Here is a 25199-nt window from a genome sequence, read left to right on the forward strand (position 1 = left end):
CATGACAACAATTTGTTCTTTCAGAGAAACAACGACAAAATTAAGAAGTACAATAAATGATGTCAGACAAATGCAATCTGTAGGATCCAAACCTAACAGATTACTATGCACACAGGACAGAGCTGACACACGGCTGACCAACCTGCTGCATTTCACATAAGTGACGCTGCCCCAGGGGAAATGCAGCCGTCATTGAGCCTAACAGTCTGCAAGTAGATAACACCAGTTTGAATCTCAACATAGGTGCAAGCCTGGAATGAAAAACAGAGGAAAAAAACCTAGCTACAGACTACATATGAAGGCATTTATTTTGAGGAATGAAACGTATGTACAGCAACAAAAATATTCAGGAGACACTAAAACATTTTCATGTGTGACCTGAATCCTCAAAAGGGAACAACGAAGTAATACACAAACTCTCTTAGTGTGTGTGCAGGAGCTGGGATCTGGAGGACAAAGTATGCTCAGAGAAAATTTATATTCTTTCCTTGCCCATTTAACAGAGACTGCAGGGCAAAAGGAGACTACACCCACAGTAATACCTCCCTACTACTCCTGCTAGTTCTACAAAAATAAGAGTAGGTCAAGTATTTGAGAGCTATAATGGAATTCCTCTCCTTCTTCACTTCAAAACCTCATAAACAAAGAAGTCTTCAAGGATCTGCCCTAACAGGCTTATCTGCTTCATAAACTTCTGCCAGGAAAACTACACCAGCTGGAGGTGGCAGCCGGGAACCAGACACCATACAGCCAATTCAGCCTTGCTGGAAACATAATTCTGATGCAGACAATTTATGCCAACAGGAGAAGCATTTGGGTTGGCTTTACTCACACCACAGACTAAAATGATGAATTTTTGCTGGCAGAAAGATTACTCCTGCTTTTCTAAGAGAGGGTTTTATTGGCCAAGCTGAAGGAACTTTTAGGTTAAGTGGTTTTAAGAGCTCTAATACACAAATTTTTCAAATTGTCTTGAAAACCTCTTACAACAACAACAACAACAAAAAAGTTCACTGTCTATATTCTGATATGTCTCAAAGATTTCTGAAATAAGGTCACCAAATAACAACATTTTTCAAATATGCCAAGAAAGCTCGCTCCCTTTTTGTGCACACATACACAAAGCAAATAACGCTTCAATCTCACAACCTCTACTTCGGTTAGTCCAGTTAACTTTGAAAAAACAATACAGAAGAGACTGCCCTTAAGACCTGTAGTCCAAAGACAGTCACCACAAAAATCTCAAGAAGTTACAAGTTCTTGTCCCAGAAAGCTCTCCCAACTCTGCCATACAAAAGGAAATCCAGAAGTAGTGTGTTCCTCTAGGGAATCACAGCATTTCATTCTTCTCCTTTATGAGGTGGCAACACTTTTTTGCATATCAACAGAGGGTGGATGCAGAGAAACTGACAATAACTCACTATCAGGAAAGAAACAGTCTCCGACTGTTTGAGACAGCAAGAGTTAAGCAACTGTCCTGCTTGGCCAGTTGAAAACAGTAGCAAAGGGTTTTATTTATTAGCATGAGCTGTAAACTGAACCAATGGACTATGGGTCTGAGAACAAACAAATGAGGAATACATTTTTTTAATACATATGCAAGCACCTTCTTGACAGGACATGAAAAGAGGGCTGGAGGAACATGACAATCCTAAGGGAAACTATTTTTGCACAAAGAACAGCAAGTGAAGGTGGAAGGAAAAGAATACAATAATAGTCTGTTTCTTTAATCACTGCAACCATCAACAGTAAAACTGTTTAAAAAGAAAAGAATGTTACCTGATCTCAAACATCCATAGTTTTCAATTGCAAAATATAGCATAATCCCCATTTCATGTCACTAACGCTGACAAGAGTGAGAGAGACAGGGGAAAAAAAATGAAGGAAAGCAGCAGGCTTCAGCCTGCAAAAACATTTCCAAATGTAAAATTCTATTAAAACTAGAAGTTCTACAAATATTGATTTGCCTTTTATTCAAAGCCTTGGGAAATCAAAAGCAATAAAAATTGAGGTGCAATATTAGGTTGTTCAAGTCTTCGGAGTAAAGCCATTATCAAACACTGAAAACCAAGGAAAGCAGATCTTGGACAACGTATTTTATTTGTACCTTCTCTCAGACCTCATGTTGTTAAAATCAGAAGAAGCTGTAAGACTGTCTCCAGAATGACCCTGCTGGAGCAGAGAGGTTGGACCAGATGACCACCCTGTAGTCCCTTCCAACCTGACCCATTCTGTGATTCTGTGAATACACTGCCACGTCAAAAATTAGGTTTTGCATCAACTTCTGGATACTCCCTCCTCCCTTCCTCTCAGTACCATGTGTTGAAGGTGAAAAATCCTGAAAATCTGCTCACATAAAGTCCCTAAGCAACATCACTAGATGTTAAAATTACATTAATAATGAAAAATGAAGCTATTCAAACTGCCTATGTAAATGTAATTCAGCCCCTTCTGTGAACACAGCACAGCCCATGATCACTTTACCCATGGGACACCTGCCTTATTTCACGCACAAGACTGTGCCTTCCTCAAGAATGGAACACTGCCAGGAAATAAAAGGACTCTTGCACAGACTCACCTGCTTTGGCTGCAGAACTGGGCACGTACACGGGCCAGGACTAGTCATACATGTTCACTCCAGAAAGGGCAATACTTTACTTATTTGGTTTCAGACAAAGAAAGCAGCCAAGAAGTGACTCGGAGCCAGAGTACTTCTAATGGAAGCACAACAAGCCCTCATAGGCATAGTCTGCTCACAGACATAAGACATCCTTAACCCAAGCAATTCTTTGACTTCTAGGTGTCCCTTTTGATCAGTGCTAGAGCATTAATGAGGAACCTTCTGCGCCCGCAGATGTATGGAGTATAAAACAGGAGATACGGAGAAAGCAGTAGTAAAAGATTCAAAGTGAATTTTTATGCAGAAAAGAAAGGATGTGATTTCTGGCACACGTCTACATTCTTTTATACAATTCCTTTTTTTTTTCCCCCTCCCATTTCACCATGTGAAAATTCCATAATTTGGAATCATACCCAAATCCCAATCAGTCACCAACACAGTTTAAATCTTTTAACCATCCACAGTGTTATTTTGTGAAAAACAGTTGGATGTCATTTTTTGTGGACTAAGCCTTAGAAGGAAATAAGACACTTGGCCTGTGGCTTTCACAGATTTTTGTTGATAGCTGAAGAATGGCAAGATTTAATGATCTTGGACTTCTCTTCACACATAAAAGGGAACTAAATTCTAGGACAAAGTTTCTCAATATGCGGTCTGTAAAACATCAGATGGTGGTCCAAAAAATCATCACAAAAATGTATTTTTAAAAACATACATTCCCATACATGCAAGCAAGAAAACATGATTGAGAAAATACAAAAAAAATAAAACAAACATTCCAGGATTAGCCTAACTGAACAGCACTACAATGCCTAAGCAAATGTGACCCTTGCATTTTTTTAAGGAAATTAAGTGTTCTTGAAACAACACATTCTCCTTTAACATTTAAGTTTGAAAACACTTACTTCTGTTCTACTGAATTTCCTTAGTAAGTCCCCTCCAGAAAATGCCTTCTTACATCCACAGTTTCCCCCTTCATCCTACTTCCCCTAAGCTGTTACCTGTTTTTTCCACATCCCACTACACTTTCTCAGTTTTCATTCTCTGTAGAGACACCCCTTAAAGTCATCTACTGAAGGAAGTCATCCATCCACTGAGCTCTTTCTGCCTCTTTTCATTGACAAACTCTGCCTCAGGTATTCTGGTTCACCCTGAATTTCAGTTACCACTGTTGGAACATCCTTTATTTCAATGGTTCAGCTGCCAGAATCTCCTTTTTTAGGATCCTTGTTTAACCCATCACTTTTTTAAAATTACAGACACCTAGCCCACACCCTATCTCTACTCCCTGGATTAAGATCCAGATATAGCTATCCAGCCCTTGTCTTTCACAGTCTTCTTTTCAGGGCTAATTTTCCTTCCTAATGTCCAACAAAAACATCCTTGATCTTGTCTACTGTCAGTTGTATATACACACTTTGAGTTGCCTCTTTTTTTTCTAAGCCAGACAAACAAGTAACAATGACTATGTTAAATCTTGATACCAAAACAGCTCTGAATAGTCAGCCAACAAAGAATACTGGAGAAGCACTTGGAGCTTATAAATACAATATTAATAGCATACCTGAGATACTCTCCCTTGAAATCAGTATTACTGCTCTCCTATTTCCTGTATAACACTATCATAAAATTCAAGAATGTTAAATAAAAAAATGGTTTAAAAAACCCAACAGCTGGTAACAAATGCCAACTAACTGCCACCTTTTTATTTGAAGTACATAGTGCCTAACCTGAAATCCCATTTGCATGTGTTGCTCTGATGCTACACTCTTCATCAGTTTAAAAACTACAGTTTTAAAACCCTTTTTCCTGACATTACTAGTAACTGATTTTTAAAACTTTTTGTTTAACACAAGATATAACCTTTAAATTAAATACCCTGATTAATACATACACATTAACATAATTACATGTATTACCAAATATTTGATTATTCTGCCTTTTCAAGACAATTCTTTTCACAAGTCTTGTAAGTGACAAACTGTATCTGCATGAAAACAGACTTATTAAAAGCAATGAGAAATTTCAAACTCAACTAAAAGAGCTTAGGTAGGTACATATGCAAAAAATTGAAAAAACTATTTTGTATTTAAAACTGAAATAACTATGCTGTGTGGTGCTATCAAGCATAATGACTACGTAAATGATAGAAAGGAAAAATTTCAGAACTGATCTCTTTCTTGACAGTTCAGTTCTATTCGTATATTAGAAAGAACAAACTGATTTACTTCTGTTTTCAGTTTTAAATGGATTTAAATTAAATTTGAATAAGGTAGCAACCAGTTGAAACATTCAAAAATAAGAAGACTATTCACTTGATATCCACAGAAGACACTGTTGCGTGAATTGATCTTGATACGTCAACAAATTCTGTTTCCCAGCGTCTGGTAGTTGAGAGCTTTTGTTTTCCTGAGCACTTTGGCAAGACTCATGTGCTGTTGGATATGTGGGCTGGGGTGTGTGCTTTTTGTTTTGATTTGTTTTTAATTTGAGAATACATTCAGCCTGCAGTAACATGCATATTCATCATGAAATTCTAAGTTTACGTGCGTTTCTTTAATTAAAAATTCAATTTAATGTGTTTAAAATAGAGGTTTGATACAGCTTTCTACAAAGCCTCTTTATACAGCCTCTAGTGTTATTTGGACTTTTTCTGACATACATGCAAGATTTTCTAGGAGTTCAATTAGATGACTTTTCACCACCATGAGTAAACTATTCTATATTTTGAAATACTTTATGACACAGAAAGAATAAAACCAATATTTGGTTCTTGTCAGCAATTGAGGAAAATCATACAAAAATGTTTTGTTTGCTACTGAGATGAATATATGAAAAAGACATGTTTCCTTGGAATCTGGGCCTTTTTTTTTTTTTTTTTTGTGCAATAAGAGATAGAGACTTCCAGCTTCTCAGGAAAATTAAGTTTGCATACCAGCACAGAATATCCCTGGGACTTCACTCCGGAATATAACAGTTCGTACTTTCTTATCAGATTTCAAAGCATCCACAGCTTTTGACATCTACAGAGAAAAGGAGGAAGGGGAATAACCAAACACTTTTTAAAGTGCTTCATTCCAATATTTCACCTTTATAGTAAAAACTATTCTTTTCACTTACCATTTTTACAAGATTTTTGCTAAGTGCATTCTTGGCATGAGATCTGTTTAATCCAAGCACCACAATTCCTGGAGGGGAAGAAATTATTGTTACAATGTAGTAAAATATGTATCATCTACGTAAAATATTATTACTCTGAATTACACAAGAGGAATCAAGGGCTGCAAAAAAAGCTTCTGAAAGAAAATAAACTTTCCAATACTCGGCAGAAATTACACGTTTAAAGAACAAAAATATGGCCCTGACACCTTCACGTGGAAACAGTGCTTACAAAGGCTGAGTGTGGAATTACACAATTGCATGCACAAATTTCACGTTTGTGAGTGAAGTGCTGACATGCAATCAGGAAAGATCCTTAATTGTAAAGCATATGTTTCCATATTTAGATAGCCTGTCTTCAGAGACTTCTTAAGGCATGAAGTGCTACCACTGCTAAGACTAGCAACTCAGAGAGGTAAAAGAGAGTCACAAACATACAAAGAATACCAACAATGGGAAACTTGTACTTTTGTTTAAAAAAGGAACAAATTCATACAAAAGTTCTCCCCCAAGACACAGAAACCAAGCTCAATCCTTGGTACACAGCTCCAAAGACACATTCACAGCTCCCTTTGTCCAGATAAATCAGTTGTCTCACCAACTGATCACGCTGGTTTGAATGTTGCAGCAGAAACACCACTTGTTTGTCCTTATTCAGCCCCCCTCAGCTTAACAGGCATGATTATCAAACAGGAAAATCCTGAAAGGTTTATTTTGCTAATGTCTAAGCTTACTATGCCTGTAGCAATCTTTTAGACTATCACTGCCTCAACCCAACACAGCTCCCTGAATTAGAAACGAAAGCACACTGATCCAGCCCTGGTAAGGTTTTATCTATCAGTACCTTTTATGCAGAGAATGCAAGGATGAAGAGAGAAAAGGGACTAGGACAGGGACCACAAATGAAAGGCAAAAAGGGAGCTCTACCTTAAACAAAAATGTCCATAGTACTGCCATCAAGTTACAAGATAAAAAAAGAAATTCCAGAAACTCAGTATTTGCCCAGGTGATTACTACTTCACCACTCAGGTTTGAATGTATAACCTACATAAAACCTGGCCCTCGTACCCTCCACAGGGTGCCTTCCCTGTCATCTCAGTGCACACTACTTCTTTTATTTCTGGAAATTCTGTCCTCCCACGGGACTCACCATCAGTGCTTGAGTCCCCTTCCTCTGCTTCCTCCTGTATGTGTGCCTCTTTCTTGCTCCAAGGCACAGTCAATTGCTATGCATACCTCCAAAGAGAGGAGAGGAGCTGGTCTAGCCCAAATGACCTTCACTTCCTTGTTCTACAAACCTAATTTCCACCTCTTTATCCCCATGGGTGGAGGTATTCACACAGCACCATCTGCAAGGGTGGTTATTCAGCACTTACACAGGAATCTGTTTATGTTCTGTTAAGCAAAAAGGAGCTGTGCTGTAGCACTTCTCTGCTGTCACTTCTTCAGGAGGATCACTCCAAATTCAAACATGTTCAATGCAATAGATTAGACAAATGCAACACCACACTTCAAAGAAACAAAAGATCCCTTGACCTCAATTTGATTTTAAACTTTCAGGCACATTACGAATCCCATGTTTGAAAAAACTAGAGATGCTATTATCCCAAACCATACTCCAGTTAGGAAATATAGTCCTTTTCAGAAGCACATTAATCTTTACAGCAATGACACTTAACAACACTTGAATTTTTCTTCTCTCCACTAGAGCCCAAAGACTGTCACTCCACCACCAACAATAATCTATTCAGAAGTAAGTTCCAATTAACATTAAAGCACATTCAATATTTTTTCCTACAAACAGATGATCCTTGAAGACAAATCCTACAAGTTGATTCCTCTTAGCAGTGTTGTATCAAGTCATAAAATACCATTTCTGCTTCCTTCTTCAGAAGCAAGAGATAAAGATAACACCCATTCAGCTAATCTATTTCTTAAGTAGGCAAAAAAAAGATGAAGCAAGAAACGCAACAGGAAAAGCATAAGAGGTTTGCAAGAGAAAACTACATATTGCATTGATCTACACAAAAGACACTCCTTGAATTCATGTTTCAATCAGTTTTGTTCTGATATGCCATTACAACAAGAGCTGAGCATCTTGAGGATGGAAGGGACCCTAAAGATCATCTAGCCCCAAGCCCCATGCAGTGATCAGGGACACCTTGCACTAGACCATGTTGCTCAAAGCCCCATCCAACCTGGCCTTGAACACTTCCAGGGACAGTGTACCCACAACTTCTCTGGGTGATCTGTTCCAGCACCTCACAATCCTCACAGTAAAGAATTTCTTCCTAATATCCAACCAAACCTGCTCTCTTTCAGCTTAAAGCCCTTGTCTTATCACTATATGGCACTGCAAAAGGTCCCTCTCCAGACTTCTCGTAGGGTTCCTTCAGGTACCAGAAGGTCACAGTAGGTCACCCTGGAGCCTGCTTTTCAGGCTGAACAATCCTAATTCCCTCAGCCTTTCCTCATAGGACAGGTGGTCCATCCCTCTAATCATATTCATGGCCTACTCTGGACTTGCTCCAACAGGCCAATGTCCTTCCTGTGCTAAGCACCCCCGAGCTGGATGCAGTGTTCCAGGTGGGATGTCCAGAGCAGAGGGGCAGAATCCCCTCCCTCACCCCACTGGCCACGCTGCTTTGGATGCAGCCCAGGACACAACTGGCTTTCTGGGCTGTGAGTGCACATTGCTGGGTCATGTCCAGCCTCTCACCCACCAGCACCCCCAGGTCCCTCTCAGCAGGGCTGCTCTCAATCTGTTCATCCCCAGCCTGTGCTGATACCAGGGGTTGCCCTGACCCAGGTGCAGCACCGTGCACTTAGTCTTGTTGAGCCTCATGAGATTCCCACAGCCTCACTTCTTGAGCTTGTCCAGGGCCCTCTGGATGCCATCCCATCCTTCAGGTGTGTCAACTCATCTGCACCACTCAGCCTGGCATCCTCTGCAAATTTGCTGAGGGTGCACTCAATCATTTAATCTGTCATTAATGAAGATATTAAATAGCACTGGTCCCAATACAGACTTCTGAGTTGCCACTGATGTCCATGACTAGGTTGGTCAGGCAGGACCTGCCCTTGGTGAAGCCATGCTGGCAGTCTTGAATCACCTCCCTGTCCTCCATGGGCCTTAGCACAGCTTCCGAGAGGATCTATCCCATGACCTTCACAGGCACAGAGGTGAGGCTGATGGGTTGGTAGTTCCCAGGGTCCTCCTTCCTGCCCTTTTTTAAAGACAGGTACAATGTTTCTCCTCTTCCAGTCACCTCGGATTTCACCTGACTGCCGTGACTTTTTGATAATCCCTTTTACATTGTCATCTGAAGCATTTAATCATTGTTCATTCTTTCTAAAGAGCTCACATATAGATGTGCTTTCCAAAATCTTTTAAAATAAACTGCTTGAAAAATCTACTCGTAGAAGAAAAAAACTACTAAAAAGTAATCATTAACACATATAAGTAGGAATAATAATAATAATAATCATGATAATGATAATAATGATGATGATGATGATAATAACTGCAGTATCTGTATGGTATCAGAAACATGGCAGATATACTAAGAAGGATTAAGCATTCACATAATGCTAAATATTAATTTCATAGTTTTTCCTGGGAGTCATCCCCACATTTTTCTGGGACACACTTCAGCACATAATGTGCATCAATTAAAAATTACACCCACATACTGAAAACTAACTTCATCCATGCTGGCTAGGCTCTCCAAAAGATGATGATTCCCAATGTTGTCTAATATAAGCAGTCATACTCCTGTATACTACTTCCTAGCCAACCATCAGAGAAAAAGCATATGCAAATGTACATTATGTTCTCTGCTTACAAGTTAGCTCTGTCAAAAGAAAAAAACTGCCTGTGGTATAATTCTCAATGTTTAGGAGAATAAAATACTAAAGTAATGCATAATAAAAACAAAAAATGTCTTTTAGTAAAATAAAGATACATATATGTTTGAAAGATAGCTTCAAAATACCTGTAAATTCCCAGAAACACCCTGATTTCATAGCATTCGCTAAATTTAATATGTGCATAACATGAAGAGATTAGACCATGGTTTAACTACAGTTTTTATCAACACTCGGGAAATCTTACTTATAAATAATGATTTTTATCTCTTTTATCTTGTACTTTTTAGTGATCAAAACATTCATCCTCAATGTTTGGTAGAAATGCATTTATATGGTCACTTAGAAATAAATCCTGTCATTACACTCATGTTAGTAATTTTGTCAGAGCCAGAAAGATTCACCAACCTGCATAAAAAGTACTTGTAGAATTCTAAATTGTATTTATCTATTTGTATTAAATATACACACAAAAATGTAATCTTCCACAATTAAAAAAAAAATATTTTTAAAAAGTCTGAATTATGCACTGAAAAATGGAAGGATGATCAAAGAGAGCTAAGTAACTTTTAAGTTGGTCTCACTTAGCTACTCAGATAAACCAAGGTAAACAAGTTGACTTAGATATTTATTATTCTGGGATAGTTTCTTAAGTAAAACAAGAACATATGGTGAGCATATCATGCACAATTCTGGTGGCTTCCATTAACAACCTTATCAAGAAGTATTTAAGTGCAAAATCACACCAATGTTTACTAGACAGTACTTTCTAAAAACACCAAAACACTCTTCAAAATCCCCATCTGCACCTGTTTCATCTCTAAATACCACTTCAAATTTTTTCTGCACTTCTTAAACTAGTAGATCTCACCTGCTCAGCCCTGCTTTAAAGATAGCAGGGCTAGTATTTCCAATTCACCAGCTAGCTATCAGTTTCCAACCTCTACTCTATGCAAACGACTTCAACTGAGACCATATTTGTTCTGCCTGTTCTATGTATGTTAAAATTCCAACTGATGAGGACCAAAAGCTGTCTTACATACTCTAAACTTAACTAAAACCAGCTGGAAAACTTAAGAAAAAAAAGTCATTTTAGTGTAAAATCTAAATTTTACAAATGTTTATGTCACATTCCAGCAAGTGACACTGCAACACTGGCATCAAGACTAAGAAGATATTTCTACTAATTCCACCTGTAATTTAAAGAGCAAAAGCACTAAGCTCATTTAAATTTGTAACAGGATCAAAAATGCAACTTGGCTAAAAGTTCTGAAATGTCAACAGCTGTAACACATTGCAGCCCTAGTGATAATCAGATAGAATCTCAAATAAAGTAAAAGATAGATACTTAATTAAAAAATACTAAGGCACTGACGGTCACCTTTACTCGTAGAAAACCAATACTAAACCCTTCAAAAGCTGCAATATGTGCAGAATACACAGGTGTTTTACAATCACACTCTTTCAAAAATCTCAACAGCTCTAGTTCAGCTTAAATTTGGAAGCTGGAAAGTCTTGAGTTAAAATTTTAATAACCAGCCTTTTCAAATACACTACCATTTTAGTTTAGGTTTAACGACTTCCAAAACCTGGGGTATACAAAGCCCGTGAAAGTGACATGAAGCAGAACAGTTTGCTACTTTGCCTGCAGGAAAAGATTTGTCTATAGTTACAGGTGCCTGTATGTCAGGCAGTTAATGTCAGTTTTCCTTCCTCCCCAGTATCCTCAGCCCTAAAAGCCCCTGGAAAATATATCCTTCTCCAAGCAACATGGAAACACTAGGCATGTGGAAGAGACCAACCACAGCATGAAAAAGCATCTGTGTGCTGTAAAAGGTAGTCAGAGGGACAGGGTCTGACCCTGGATGGAGTCAAGAAGTATGTATTGGAAAATTAGTATGGGGCCACAACACTGGAGTCCCTCTTGGGAAAGTCTACAACATGAAAAGGTAGAAAAAGGAAGGGTAGGCTGGAGAAGAGCAAGAAGGATCACAGTGGTGTACACAGAGTTAGTGTCCTCATTCAGCAGGGGTATTACACACCATCAGCAGATAAAGATAGATGAATCTGGCATACAAGGTGAGGAGGGGAGTGTGCAATAGCACTACAGGGAGAAAGTAGAGATATTTCTTCTGTGGAAACGTCTGCTCTTTGTGCTGCTGAAGGAGGCATATGAAATTTATGTCTCCTTCTGGTTTACTTCTAGACCTTTATTCTTATCCTTTTCTAACAGTATTTGCTTCTATGTCCTTCTGAAAGTTAATGCCAAAGAAAATTCCTTCTGTCAAAGAGAATTCATGAATCAAAAATACATTGACTGAATCCTTTCTTACGATAGCCACAGTTCATTTTAAATACTATCCCCGTGTTTTGGGGCATTAGGTTAGATATTCAGTACAAAACACCTTCATAACATTACAAAAGCAATGATTCCTAGCTGATTCAACAGTTGGAACACAACACCTAATTCTATTGTTTGTTGTGTTATAGCAGAAATAAAAACTGATCCTCTACTTAAAATAATCCTGAAAAAAATCAAAATAGATGTTTAAAACTAATTCCATAGTTGGTTGGAAAAACACGACTACAGTATACCTTGAAGGAACTTGAAAGAGCTGGGAATAGAACTACAACTAAGACAGATGGTAATTTCAGGATCAGATTACATCATCTTTACAATCAACTCTTAATAATGACAAAAAACCTACCCTCAGCTGAAAGCAAAACCTCAGCTTTCCCTTTAAAAAAGGAATAATCTTCTAAGCCTCATGCTAAAATTTGAAGTTTTAGTTACCTCTTCTCTGTACATGCATACAAATCTATATGCAGGCACACTCAACTCACAGGCATTTGCCTGAATTTGCAGCAGGTCTGAAATAGCTGAGTTAACATGCTGAAAAGACATAAACTGCACTGTGCACCTCAACACGTGGTAGTTTCAAGGTATGCTCTCCATATAAAGACATACATGTGCTGCAGATGAAGAAAACTCTACACTATTGCCCTCTCCGTAAAAGCAGGTATAACATCATGGCTATAAAAATAAACCCTCAGGAATGGAGTTTGCACTTACTCCTTCTCCACCACTCCCAGCCCTGCTGCACCGAAATGGGAAGGAAGTGACAAACACCAAGGGAGGTGAAACACCTCCGAAGGAAGAACACCTGCAAAATCTGGAGAGCAACAAACCAGGAGAGGAAGCACCAAGTGTCCGTGCTGTGATGCATTGGCTCCAGAGTATTACGGAGCACAGATTTTCTTTCCCCGTTTAACCAAGGGGGTTAAAACAAAACTCTTGGTAAAGTTGAGCAGACTAAGGTCAGCAGCAGCTGACAACTATAAAAGCAAGGAAGAGGGCAGGATTATTAGGAAAGTGGCATGAGATGAGAGAATGCAGAAGCCACACTTTCTGGCACAGAAAACATTGATACAAATTCTATGCCCTTGTATGCTTCTGACCAAAAGCAGAAAATGGGTGTGAGAAGCAGCACCAACTTTGGCAGTTTGCTGCTAAACTTCATTTTCTTCCAGTTGGAGTGTCCAACAGATGACAACTCAGAAAGGTGCACCTCGCACACACAGCACCTGCACTGCAGTCCTCTGAAAAGGAACGGTGGTAGAGGGGACACACCTGAAGGACACGATGCCATCCAGAGGGACCTAGGCAGGCTCAAGAAGCAGGCACGTGGGAATCTCAGGCAGTTTAACAAGACCAAGTGCACGGTGCTGCACCTGGATGGGGCTGGGGGTGAACAGATCGAGAGCAGCCCTGCTGAGAGGGACCTCGGGTGCTGGTGGAGAGGCTGGACATGACCCAGCAATGTGCACTCACAGCCCAGAAAGCCAATTGTGTCCTGGGCTGCATCCAAAGCAGCGTGGCCAGCAGGGCGAGGGAGGGGATTCTGCCCCTCTGCTCTGGGACACCCCAGCAGGAACATTGCATCCAGCTCGGGGGTGCTCAGCACAGGAAGGACATTGGCCTGTTGGAGCAAATCTGAAGCAGGGCTGCAGAGATGACTAGAGGGATGGACCACCTGCCCTATGGGGAAAGGCTGAGAGAACTGGGATTGTTCAGCCTAGAAAAGGGAAGGCTTTGGGATGACCTACCTACAGCTTTCTAGTGCTGAAGGGAACTTACAAGGAAGATGAAGGAAGACACAAGGGCACATAGTGACAGGACAAGAGGGAATGGGTTCAAATTTCAAGAGTGTAGGTTTAGATTAGATATTTGGGAAAAAATGCTTTACTGTGAGGGTGGTGAGGTACTGGAACAGTTTTCCCAAGGAAGCTGTGGATGGCCAATTTTTGTAGGTGTTCAAGGCCAGGTTGGATGGAGCTCTGAGCAACCTGGTCCAGTGAAAGGTGTCCCTGCCCATGGCAGGGGGTCAGAAAGAAACGATCTTTTAAGGTCGCCTTCCAACCCGAACCGTTCAGCGAGTCTAAGCAAAGCCAAGAGAGACGAAGCTGACCCAGTTCCTCGCTGCCCTGCCGGCAGCTCCCGGCATCCTGCGGCGCAACCCCGGCCCGCTGACAGGCGGAGGAGGAGCCGCCGCTCCTCCCGCCCCTCGCGGCTCCCGCAGGGCCGCCCTGTCCCTGCCCCGCAGGGGTCACCCCGGCCGGGCCGGGGCAGCGGGGACAGGGCCGCCTGCTCCCCTCGTTACCTTTGTGCTCATCATCCAGGTAGCGGACGCGCAGCTCCTCCTCTTCCTTCGCCTGCGAGCCGTAGCTCCTCCCGGCCGAGGGGCGAGCGGCGGCGGCGGCGCCTCCCCGCAGGGCCGGCGCGCGGTGCGGGGCGCGGCCGAGGGCGGCGGAGGTGGCGGCCGCGGCGGCCGGGAGCCCGAGGCGGGCGCGCAGGAGGCCGATCCCGCGCAGCGCCGCCGCCATCGCTGCTGCCGCCTCAGCCTCTGCCGGCCCCGGCCCCGGCCCCGCCGCCCACGTGACCGGCTGCGGCACGCACGGGGCGCCGCCGCCCCCCCCCGCGCCGCCGCCGGGCCTGCGGGGCCCGGAGAGCCCGGAGAGCCCGGAGAGCCGGGAGAGCCCGGAGAGCCGGGAGAGCCCGGAGAGCCCGGAGAGCCCGGAGAGCCGGGAGAGCCCGGAGAGCCCGGAGAGCCGGGCCCGGGCAGTGCCGGGGGATGTGGGGCTGGTCCGGGAGCGAACCGCGCATCCCGCGCCGCGGCGGCGTGGCCGGCAGGGCGAGGGAGGGGGTTCGGCCCTGCGCTGGTGAGACCCCACCTGCGGCGCGGTGTCCCCGCGGAGAGCAGGGACGGGCGGTGTGTCAGCGGTCGGTGTTGGGGCCGATGCTGTTCAGTGACGGGGACAGCGGGATCGAGGGCACCCCCAGCACGTTTGCTGATGACACCGAGCCCTCTGTGCAGTTGACAGGCTGGAGGAAAGGGATGTCATCCAGAGGGACCTTGACACAGCTGAGAGATGGGTGTGTGTGAACCTCATGGAGTTCAACAAAGCGAAGCGCAAGGTGTGAGGGAGGGGATTCAGCCCCTCTGCTCTGGGACACCCCACCTGGAACACTGCATCCAGCTCGGGGGTGCTCAGCACAGGAAGGACATCAGCCTGTTGGAGCGGATCTGAAGCAGGACTGCCGAGATGACTAGAGGGATGGACCACCTGCCCTATGGGGAAAGGCTGAGAGAACTGGGATTGTTCAGCCTAGAAAAGGGAAGGCTTTGGGATAACCTACCTGCAGCTTTCTAGTGCTGAAGGGAACTTAGAAGGAAGACGAAGGAAGACACAAGGGCACGTAGTGACAGGACAAGAGGGAATGGATTCAAATTTCAAGAGTGCAGGTTTAGATTAGATATTTGGGGAAAAATGCTTTACTGTGAGGGTGGTGAGGCACTGGAACAGGTTTCTTAGGGAAGCTGTGGATGGGCCATTTTTGTAGGTGTTCAAGGCCAGGTTGGATGGAGGTCTGAGCAACCTGGTCCAGTGAAAGGTGTCCGTGCCCATGGCAGGGGGTCAAAACAAAACGATCTTTAGGGTCACCTTCCTACCCATACTGTTCAACCATTGCCCTGGGTCAGGGCAATCCCAGACACAGCTACAGGTTGGGTGGAGAAGTGGTTGAGAGCAGCCCTGTGGAGAAGGATTTGGGGGTGATGGTTGATGAAAAGCTCAACATGAGCTGGCAGTGTGTGGTCACAGCCCAGAAATCCAACTGCATCCTGGGCTGCACCCACTGCAGCATGGCCGGCGGGGCGAGAGAGGGGGTTCTGCCCCTCTCTGCTGCTCTTGTCAGATCCCCTTGGAACACCTGTACAGTTCTGTTGCCCCTGATGCCCCAGAGCTTTTTGGATTTTTCAGTTTTTTGTAGATTTTAAAAGTAGGTGTGTAGTTGTGCTGGTTTAAAGATAAACCAGCAGGGGAAATGAACTCAACTCAAAGGAGAGATTATAAATCAGAATAACAATTTAATAAAATAACACAATAAGTACAATTATACAGACAAACAATTGGTTTTAACCCACAAAACCCAAATGTATAACCCAGCACCCTGGGGCATGAACAGAGTGGTGTTCTTTGGCCCCCCTGAGTCCAAAGTAAAAGGAGTGGGGAAAACCTGTTGGTAAGAGTGCTGGTGCAGTCTGGTCAAGAGTGGTGATTGCAGTCTGGTTGAAAAGTGGTGGTCTCAGTCTGGTTGAGAGTGGTGGTCTCAGTCTTCCTCTGGATCCCATGAGTGGTTCCAAAAGTTCCAAGACTCCAAGATTATATATTCTCCAGTTCAGGCCTGAATGCCTAGCACTTCCCTCAGGGTGGGGAGTTCCACAAAGGGTGTGAGGACAGGAGCACCCTCCTATCTCACAGGCCTCTTAACACCCAGTTTGTAGCCTGAGGAGTCAGGGCTGCTCTGGGCAGAGGGTGTAAACAGTCTATTGATAACAGTTTCTGGGAAATGGCATGGAAGGCTATGGAATACACAGTTTTGGGTTACATCCATCCAGTGATGAACTGGTCCCAGCTGTTCTAACTAGGACAGTAGTAAATTTTAAGGTAGCTGTATAATCCCTTACACTTTAGCACAGTAGTTAGCACACACTAAACCCTTTCTCCCCATTTCATGTCAAATTTTCTAATTTCTTTTAGCTTGTTTAGATTCCTGTTCAAAGTAGAATTGTAGAAAACACCTCTGTTTAAGAACATTATACCCTAGACCCGAACAAGATACCTCCAATAGACAAAGCAACCTTCAAGCCCAGAACTTTGGACAAGCTCCAAGGACTATATGTAGTACCACAAAGAAGATGAAGGTGAGGAAGAAGGGGTCTCAAGGACCCCTGACTCAATTTCCAGAGGGATATGGCAGAGGCAGAGCTGGGAAGGATCTGGGGAGGGTGGATGAATCTGGGATTGAATGGACCATACTGTAAAGTTGTAGAACCACTACCTGGGTGCACATGAGTGTCTGTGTATTCCCCTGGGCCTGAGGGCTGTTATTAAAAGACCTGCTCTTATCTAAGACTAAAGTGGCTTGGAGTTTTTTTTCTCTGCAATCCTTTAAGGCATCACCCCCAACACAAGAAGTACATGGAACTGTTGGAGCAAGGCCAGAAGAGGCCATGAAGTTGCTAAGAGGACTGGAGCACCATCCCCTGTAAAGAGGCTGAGAAAGTCGGGGCTGAGCCTGGAGAAAAGAAGGTTGTGTGGAGACCTCATGGCAACCTTCCAGTGCCTGAAGGGGCCTACAGGGAAGCCAGAGAGGGATCCTTGGTCAGGAACTGTAGTGATAGGACAAAGAGTAATGGGTACAAATTGAAAGACTGTATATTTAGGTTAGATATTAAGAAGAAATTCTTCATTGTGGTGGTGGTTGAGACACTGGAGCGGGTTACCCAGGGAGGTTGTGAATGCCCCAGCCCTGGCAGTGTTCAAAGCCAGGTCATATAAGGCCTTGACCAACCTGCTCTAGAGGGAGGTGTCTCTGCCCCTGGCACAGAGGTTTGGGACTGGATGATCTTTAAAGGATCATTCCAACCCCTTAACATTCTACGATTCTGTGATTTTCATACACACCTTTAATTACACAGGTTTCTCGTGGGTAAAAGCAGATGTTTGGTTTCGTCAGCAGTTTGTGATACTGGTGGAAGTTTTGTGGCACACTTATTTGCGGTGAGCTCGACAACGTCCCACCTCAAAAGGCAACATGCTCAGGCTCTGCTTCGTGGTGTGAGGTGGCACCAGAATGAACGTGTGTGAACTCTGCAGTGCTTGCTTCCTCCCCCACATCACAGCCTCAGCTAGGCCCAGTCCTTGCAGAAGCACTGAACAAAGTAACTTCAGTCTGTAACAGAAACCTGGTAGTGCCTGCTTCTGCACACTGCCTGAAAAGGCTTCTTGGATTGGCCACCCTCTCTTTTGGAGCACTCGGAGTTACCATTGTGTTGCCAAAGTAAGGATGAAATTAATAGGACTTGGTGTTTAGAGCTGGATTTAGTTGTCTAAGCAACACCACCGTGGTGTCTGCTTGCCCTCCATGCACACTAACAGGTGTTCCAGCATGAAGCAAGTAAAATAATGTAAGAAGTACCAGTGGAGGTAAGAGGTAATTGCTGTCTTTAGTTGTAAATTTGCATGTTACAGGAGTGTTATGACCAGTTTCAAAACGAGGGTTGTCACCAATCTGTACCAAAACATTTGTTGGGCCAGAGTATAGGTATGTGTATTAGATATAAAAGAGGCTGACTTGACCCCTTACATAGTACCTGGGCAAGGTTGCTATAGCTGCAATTAATCCAGGACAGTAATGAGGCTCTTAAATCTGTGAATTTTTCTTCTTCAAGTTTCTTTCCTTTGAAGAATTAGGCATTGAGAATTGAAAACATGCCTTTGAGCCACCCCCTGTCATTTTCAAAATTCGATGTACTGAATAGGAGGAGTAAAGCTGTACTTCTTCTGAGCAGAGGCTCGGATGGAGCCATTTTGGTTGTTGTTTCGGAAAACTAGCTGCTGCATTCCTTCATGCTGTTGCTCAGCAGCTCCTCCATGCCTTCCTTCTGGAGAAATAAAGTCTAAAAATAATGTCCTGTTTGTTCTTGTGGAGCACCACGGAGGGCAAATGTGGAAGGGGGAGGAACAGTCACAGTATCACCTTGCATTTATTGTGTTTTACTATTTAAACAGGGCTATAGCTTGTGGTTCTCAGCTCATTCCAGTAGTGCCCACAGTATGCTAGAGACTTTTCCAGTAGAAAGAAATAAAGAGTGCCTGTCCTGGAAATTTTGGTCACAGTTGAAGAACATTTTATTTTATAAAAAGGAATTTTGAAACATTGTGTCCAATTACGTCAATAGAAAGAGAGAGACAGCACTGTTCTAAAAGACACAGGAGAAGACAAAAGGGCATTAAAAGCAGAACTAGATTCACTAGAGCCTATAATGTTGCCTTTAGGCTGAAGTCAGACCTGTAGTCATTTGCAGTGGTTCCCAGAGTCAAGGACTAGTGAACACTTTCCTGAGCAGAGGCCAGTAAATGGAATCAAGCCCAACAGCCTCATGTCTGTTGTGAAAGCCCTCACAATCATTTTTAAAACTGAAAAAATTTCAGAAATGCAAGTTTCTTTTACATGCTGATGTGTGATTTTACTTTGTGTGTAAGAACTTAAAATTAATTTCTACTTTTTTTTCCCCTATTAATGCTTAAAACTGTGTGATGAGCATGTAAGTGTGTTTTATTTTGGTCATTTAATACTACACTGCATTTTGTAATACTGTATGTTCAGTTCCTCCAATTCCACTGACATTCAAACATGATTCAGGACTTGGTTGAATGCAAAGTTTTCCATATTCTTTTGTTCCTTGCTTTTTTCACTGTGATTTAGTTCTGACAACACAGCTTTGAAGTCAAAGTAATATTTGGAAAGCACCTTTAGTTACGCAGGGAAAGTATATTGACATACAGATTATTATGTAAACACATATACTAATTGAAAAAAAAAAACTGGACTAACTGGAAGAATATTGTTAAGTAACTACCTAAATAACATATGACATTGTTTGGTGGCCTGATTGCTGCTGCACACAAAAATCCAAATATTGATATTTGGTAATGGGTACAATAAATTGATTTAGCACAACTGCGTAGATCTTGACTCGGCCTCCCTTATTGCCAGAGAAGCAATGTTAGCATGAATGAAAATAAAACCAGTGTAGATGGAGAATAGCTCATCAAACTCTCTGCACTCGGCTCCAACTTTTAATATGGTCACTCAATCATAATCTAATCTAAGGAAAAAAGCTTGAAGGTCCTTCGCCCTGATTAACTCTACACTTGGAGTTGCCTTGGAAAGCCCATTTACACCAGGTTCCAGGTTCTCACAGTGAACAGGACTGAAACTGAAAGGGGAAATATGCAGCATCTTTTTTAGCTTGGCTTATGGCTTTTGTTTGAAAGTACTGAATCAGAATCAGAGAATATGCTGAGTTGAAAGAGACTCATCAGGATCATTCAGTCCAACTCCTGGCCCTGAAAAGTTTGAGGCTTGGGGTGAGGACAGAACTGTTGTAATTTAGGCAGCACAGTGCAGAGGTGCAGAAATTGGGAGAGTACCTGCGTGGCTAGCAGAGAGAAGTTTTATTGTAACATTTTTCTGCATGCTTCAGTGCAGGGTACCTGCCTTGACTCATTTTCTAGAGGAAAAATCTCACTCTTAAGTATAACAGGGGCATGTGACCTCTAAACTTCAGATCTAAATTAAGTACCTAAAACCGAAGAGTGTGAAACTACTTGTGGATGTGCAGTTAGGGATCTAGTGTTGTTAAAAAGGCTAATAAAACATTTGAAATTAAACAAAAATAATTGCGTGTGTATTTATCCTAATGTGCAGTTTTACAGTTAACAATGAAAAGGTGCAGATAGTATGTACAATGAAGCAGGAATATGGGCAAGAAAGAATCTCACCTAGTTCTATGTTGCTTTAATTTTCTTGCATTGGTGCATGTAGATGAGGTGTAACAAGTAGTTTCATTTTCTCTGGATGAGCATATTAGTGTCAATGCATAAAGTGAAAAGGGAACGGGTTTTAGGGAGAAAATGTAGCACACAAATTTGGCTTTTCAAGCTAAATCCTTTGTCTTTCTTGCAAATTGAAAAGTAATTGTCTCTGTAAAGGGACTGTGATATTTGAGAGTGAGATCTGTTAGCTACCCATTCTCTAAGTTGGTTTATAAAGGTTGTTTCAATTTCACACCACCCACCAGGAGCATTTGTCTCTTCTAGTTTTCACATGTTTGCTTTTTATTAATGGCAGGATTTTACTAATTATTGTGTTATGCAGTTAGCACACTTGCCTTTCCAATCTGGATTTTTAACCTTTTTTAAAGTCTTTTTGATATTTTAACACTGAGACTGCTGAAGCAATGTCCCTCGTTTTTATGTATTTATTAGTAGTAAACATGTGGCTCTCACAGCGTGTCCTCTTTCTGGCACTGTGCCTATTCAATATGGTTTTGCAGGCAGCTGTTTCCTTAGATTGTCTGTTTTCTTTCTTCTCAGTGCAGCTTTGAGACTGTAATGCCAAGATGCATGATGCTTTTACAGCTTGCTTTTTCTCCTCAGTAATTACTCTTCCTAAACTCAGCCTTTTGGGGTATGCTTGCAGTTTTGCTTACATGGCACTTGTTACCCGGCCCCAGGACCTGTTGAAAACTGTACCTACGTGTCACTCGTGTCTTGGAGCACATTTTGGAGCAGATTTTGGCTTTGTATTCATGTCAGCCCCGTTTATCTGTGCCTATGCCCCCGCATCTTGAAAATGGAGACAAGTGCATTGGATCGATATAGTGGACAACCGCCTGGCACATGTGAGCCAATTACAGGAGAATGGGACTGTCTGCCCATCCTCTTCAGACCACAAACAAGACAGAATGCTAAAACAATTACAGGAACATAAACATGCTGAGCAATGCCTCTTGAGTGGGTGAATCAGCACAGAGCTGCAACTGTGTAATACTGGAAAGTTAGAGCCTAGGTACCTTAGGTACTTATAACTAGAATTGGGCAGATATTTAGTAAAGAAAACGTATAGAGTGCTTCATTTTGAGGCAGGGCACACAGTTTATCCCAAAGGGGCATGAAATAAGGGTATTTATTTCTGTGGGGTTAGATGTAAGCAAAGACATTGCAAACAGAGAATTGACAAACAGTGAAGATTTCTTAAAAGTTGAATCTACCTATTTACAGCTCCCAAGTGTTTTCATGCTGATACGTCTCCTCTTGCTGAAACTTTTGAAAAAGCTTTCTTTTATTTTTAGAGTAGTTCAACACATAAGGCATTACAGAGCCAGTTAAATAACTATGCATTCAGTCAAATTACACACCAACATCAACATCACTGAATACTTTTCTAGCAGAGAATGCACCCTGCTCTGCTATTTATAAAGATCGTTAAAATCACTCATTTTCTTCATGATCAGGCTTCTGGACAAACCCTTGTCTGAAGCAATACTCCCCTTCCATATCTGTATCCTTTCAAAGAACTCCAAAGCCAATATTAATGTTAACTTGTCTGAAGTGTCTTTGCTTTGGAAACAGGCAGGGCAACTACTCTCCTGTAGTCTAGGCGGGTCAGTGAAAGCTGCAAAGAAGCACAGAAACCAAGCAGAACACTGCTAATGGAGCTGGCATTTGATTTAAGGAAGTTGATATGAAATTCTAGTAGAAAATGGATTTGCCAATTTTATCAGGGTGCCTTTATGTGTGGTAAAAGGCTGCTGCAGAGGGGCTGCTGCTAAGGAGGCAGTAAAAACAGCCTGTCAAATCCATGCTATCTGGAAGGATGAAGTAGAACTACGTATTAGCCCACAGAAGGAAGCATTAAGGAACAAAGAATTACTATCATCATAAAAACAGTATCTGCATGCAGAGCGGGGTTTTCAGCTAAACAAGCATTTGGTGAAATAAAGGGGAAATTCATCTGAATAGCATTTTGTTTAAAAGTTTTTTTAATTAAAGTAATAAAGGACGTTTCAACAGAGCTCTCAAAAAAACAAAAATTTCAGTCACTGTTACAATCAGGAGATGAAAAATATTTTAGTGCTGCTGTCCACAGGTGATGAGTTTTCTAGTGAGAAGAACTTACCAAGAAGCTCTGCTTTATTTGAACACAATACATTTGTCATGAACTCCAGGTCCCTAGGAGGAGCTAATAGAAGTCTTATATTTTATGCTCAAGTAATAAAATGTAACAGAAAAATCAGCAGAATTTCATAGTCTGTTTTTGTCAGTTGCAACTCCATTACTCTCCATGACTGAGCCAGGAGTAAAGGTGTATATTACATTTCTGAATAGCATAATTACATTTCCCTTCTGTTCAGCTGATTTTTTTAATTGTTTTGGGGGGAGGGGGTCTGGGGTTTTTTTGTCTATACACAAAACTAAGCTTACAGTCAATGTAGTGTAGATATTACATGAAATTGAAGGTACTGTTTATACTTCTTGTTAAAAACTGCAGCATTTTTTAAGAAGATCAATTGCACAGTTACTGTTTGAAAAATATGATGCATTAGGCACAGATCACTCTGAAGAAAAATTGTAAGCTGTTATGATGTAAAACATATTTATGTTGATTACTTTTCCCTTTTAGCCTTTTATGATTAATAGTATGTTGTGCAGAATTCTACTGAATATATTACATTCTTTCTAAGAATGCAATATGCATTCACATTGTTGCCTCACATTGATTTTCACACCATATGGAGAAAACCCTGGAACCTTTTTTTGACCTTCTATTCTGTTTTGTTAGACTAGGTTACCTTTTACATGCTAACCTTAGCTGAATTTTTGTGCATTCTTCACTCTTTACATGCTGATGCAATTAAGATACTCTGATAATCAGAATAAGCATTTTCAGTGAAGGCTTAGTCAGTCCTATATAAGAAATCTTCTAATGTCATGAATCTGCATGACCTTAAGACCTGAATTTTCAGGGCAGAGTAGAAGGTTAAATAATCACAGTCTTTGCATCTCACATGGATTCAAGAATAGATGAGTTGGAAAACTACGTAGACTAGGGACTCTATTTTGTCAAAATGGATTCATCATAGCCTTATTTCTACTTAATCATCCCAGTGTAAATTATTTGTCTATGTACAAAAGCATAATTCTTAAGATCAAGAGCAATGAACCTAGCAATTGGTATGTGGAAATAAAAGAAAAATACATACTAAGTGGCTAGAATGCACTTAGGTGCCTGGTCAGACATACAGAGAGATTCACCAATGCCAGAGAACAGCCATTTCCAACACAGCAGTTTTCAGATTTCTAATTTCTTGGCATTCCTAATGGAAAGGTTTTTGTAGGTCCTTAAAAATAGGATCTCACTTAGGAACCAGGTTTTACAATTTGTGAAAATTAAACATCAATTAAGGAAAATATATCTTAAAAAAAAAAAATCTTCAGAGTCATTTTCTTTCTAGATAGCACCTTTTTGTGTATGTCACTTTGTTTGGAAGGTAAAACTATGTTCCAGTTGCCTTAAACCTGGTGAATTATGTTTTACCTGCTAAGCAGAACATAACATATCCTGTCTTCTCAACCCTGGCAGCTGCTGGCAAAAATAATTAAAAAAAAAGTTTTCTGTGTCTAAGCACCTCAATAAAGTGGAAAACTTAAAAAAACATAAACCAAATTTCCAAGACTAAGCCAGAATGTTAAAATAATATTGCCTACAGCCTTCTACTTTAGAGATGGCCCATAACTTTGCAGCATATGTGCTGTTTCAACAGTATACCTGAAAAAAAAAATCAAGAATATTGTTTACCTCCTCATTGCAGTCTTTCAAACATGCCGTTTTCCTGTGGCAATAGGTGGAAAACTAAAAATATGAAAAAGAAATAGGTGTTTCCATGTTCCCAAACAGTATTTTGTAACTACTTAGTGAAAGAAATTCCCAAGATTTCCATAAGAGTAGTAAACTGTGCACACTTGAGTACATATTTCATACAATTAGATGTATTGGGAAAGTTCTCATGTCCATGTATTAATCATACTCTAATTTTGACCTCAAGAATGATATTTCTTGCAATGCAGATACGGAGTGTCCTTGGCATTTTCTACTACCTGATCCAGCACCCTCTCCCAAAGACACCCACAGGAGATGCGCCATGCTTTTTTGGCTTCATGCATCTTGAGCAGACTGGAACTGACAATCCTTCCTGCAGCCACTGGGCAGAAACAGAGGATACCGTAGCTTGACTACAGAATAAAACTTCAGTAGTTCTCATTGTGGATTTGGTACCACCACAGCGTCTCTGAGCCTTGTCAGTGTAGCTTCAACTGAGGTACACGCTGTAGCATGAGGTGGGAACGAGATGGAACCACTGAGGTCTGCTTTGACCCTGGAGTGAGACTTTTGTATGCAACCAGTAGCCCTTCAGCCTGGAAAAGACAGAGTGGGAATTTGACCCAACAGATGCCCTCATCCATATGTATGTCTGCATTATGCTCAAGACACTTCATAATAACAGAATTTAGCTGAAAGGAATATCGTTTAAAGAAAACAGATCATTCTTTTTCATTACATAAATTGGTGCTGGACTAAAAA

At 41.6% G+C, this 25199-nt stretch overlaps 1 protein-coding gene across 1 annotated transcript in view; it reads right to left on the minus strand.

Moving 5' to 3' along the window:
• AUH (AU RNA binding methylglutaconyl-CoA hydratase) overlaps positions 1–25199 on the minus strand; it is a 129564-nt gene that overhangs the window by 96895 nt on the left and 7470 nt on the right. The window contains exons 3-5 of the mRNA XM_051777455.1: positions 14308–14946; positions 5741–5808; positions 5556–5643 (exon numbers count right to left, since the gene is read on the minus strand). Coding sequence (XP_051633415.1) covers positions 5556–5643; positions 5741–5808; positions 14308–14946 — 795 coding nt within the window. The remainder of the gene's footprint in view (positions 1–5555; positions 5644–5740; positions 5809–14307; positions 14947–25199) is intronic.

Source organism: Manacus candei, unplaced genomic scaffold, assembly GCF_025592945.1.
Source record: "Manacus candei isolate 608988 ecotype Guabito, Panama unplaced genomic scaffold, ASM2559294v1 h1tg000010l, whole genome shotgun sequence".
NCBI classification, from domain to species: Eukaryota; Metazoa; Chordata; class Aves; order Passeriformes; family Pipridae; genus Manacus; species Manacus candei.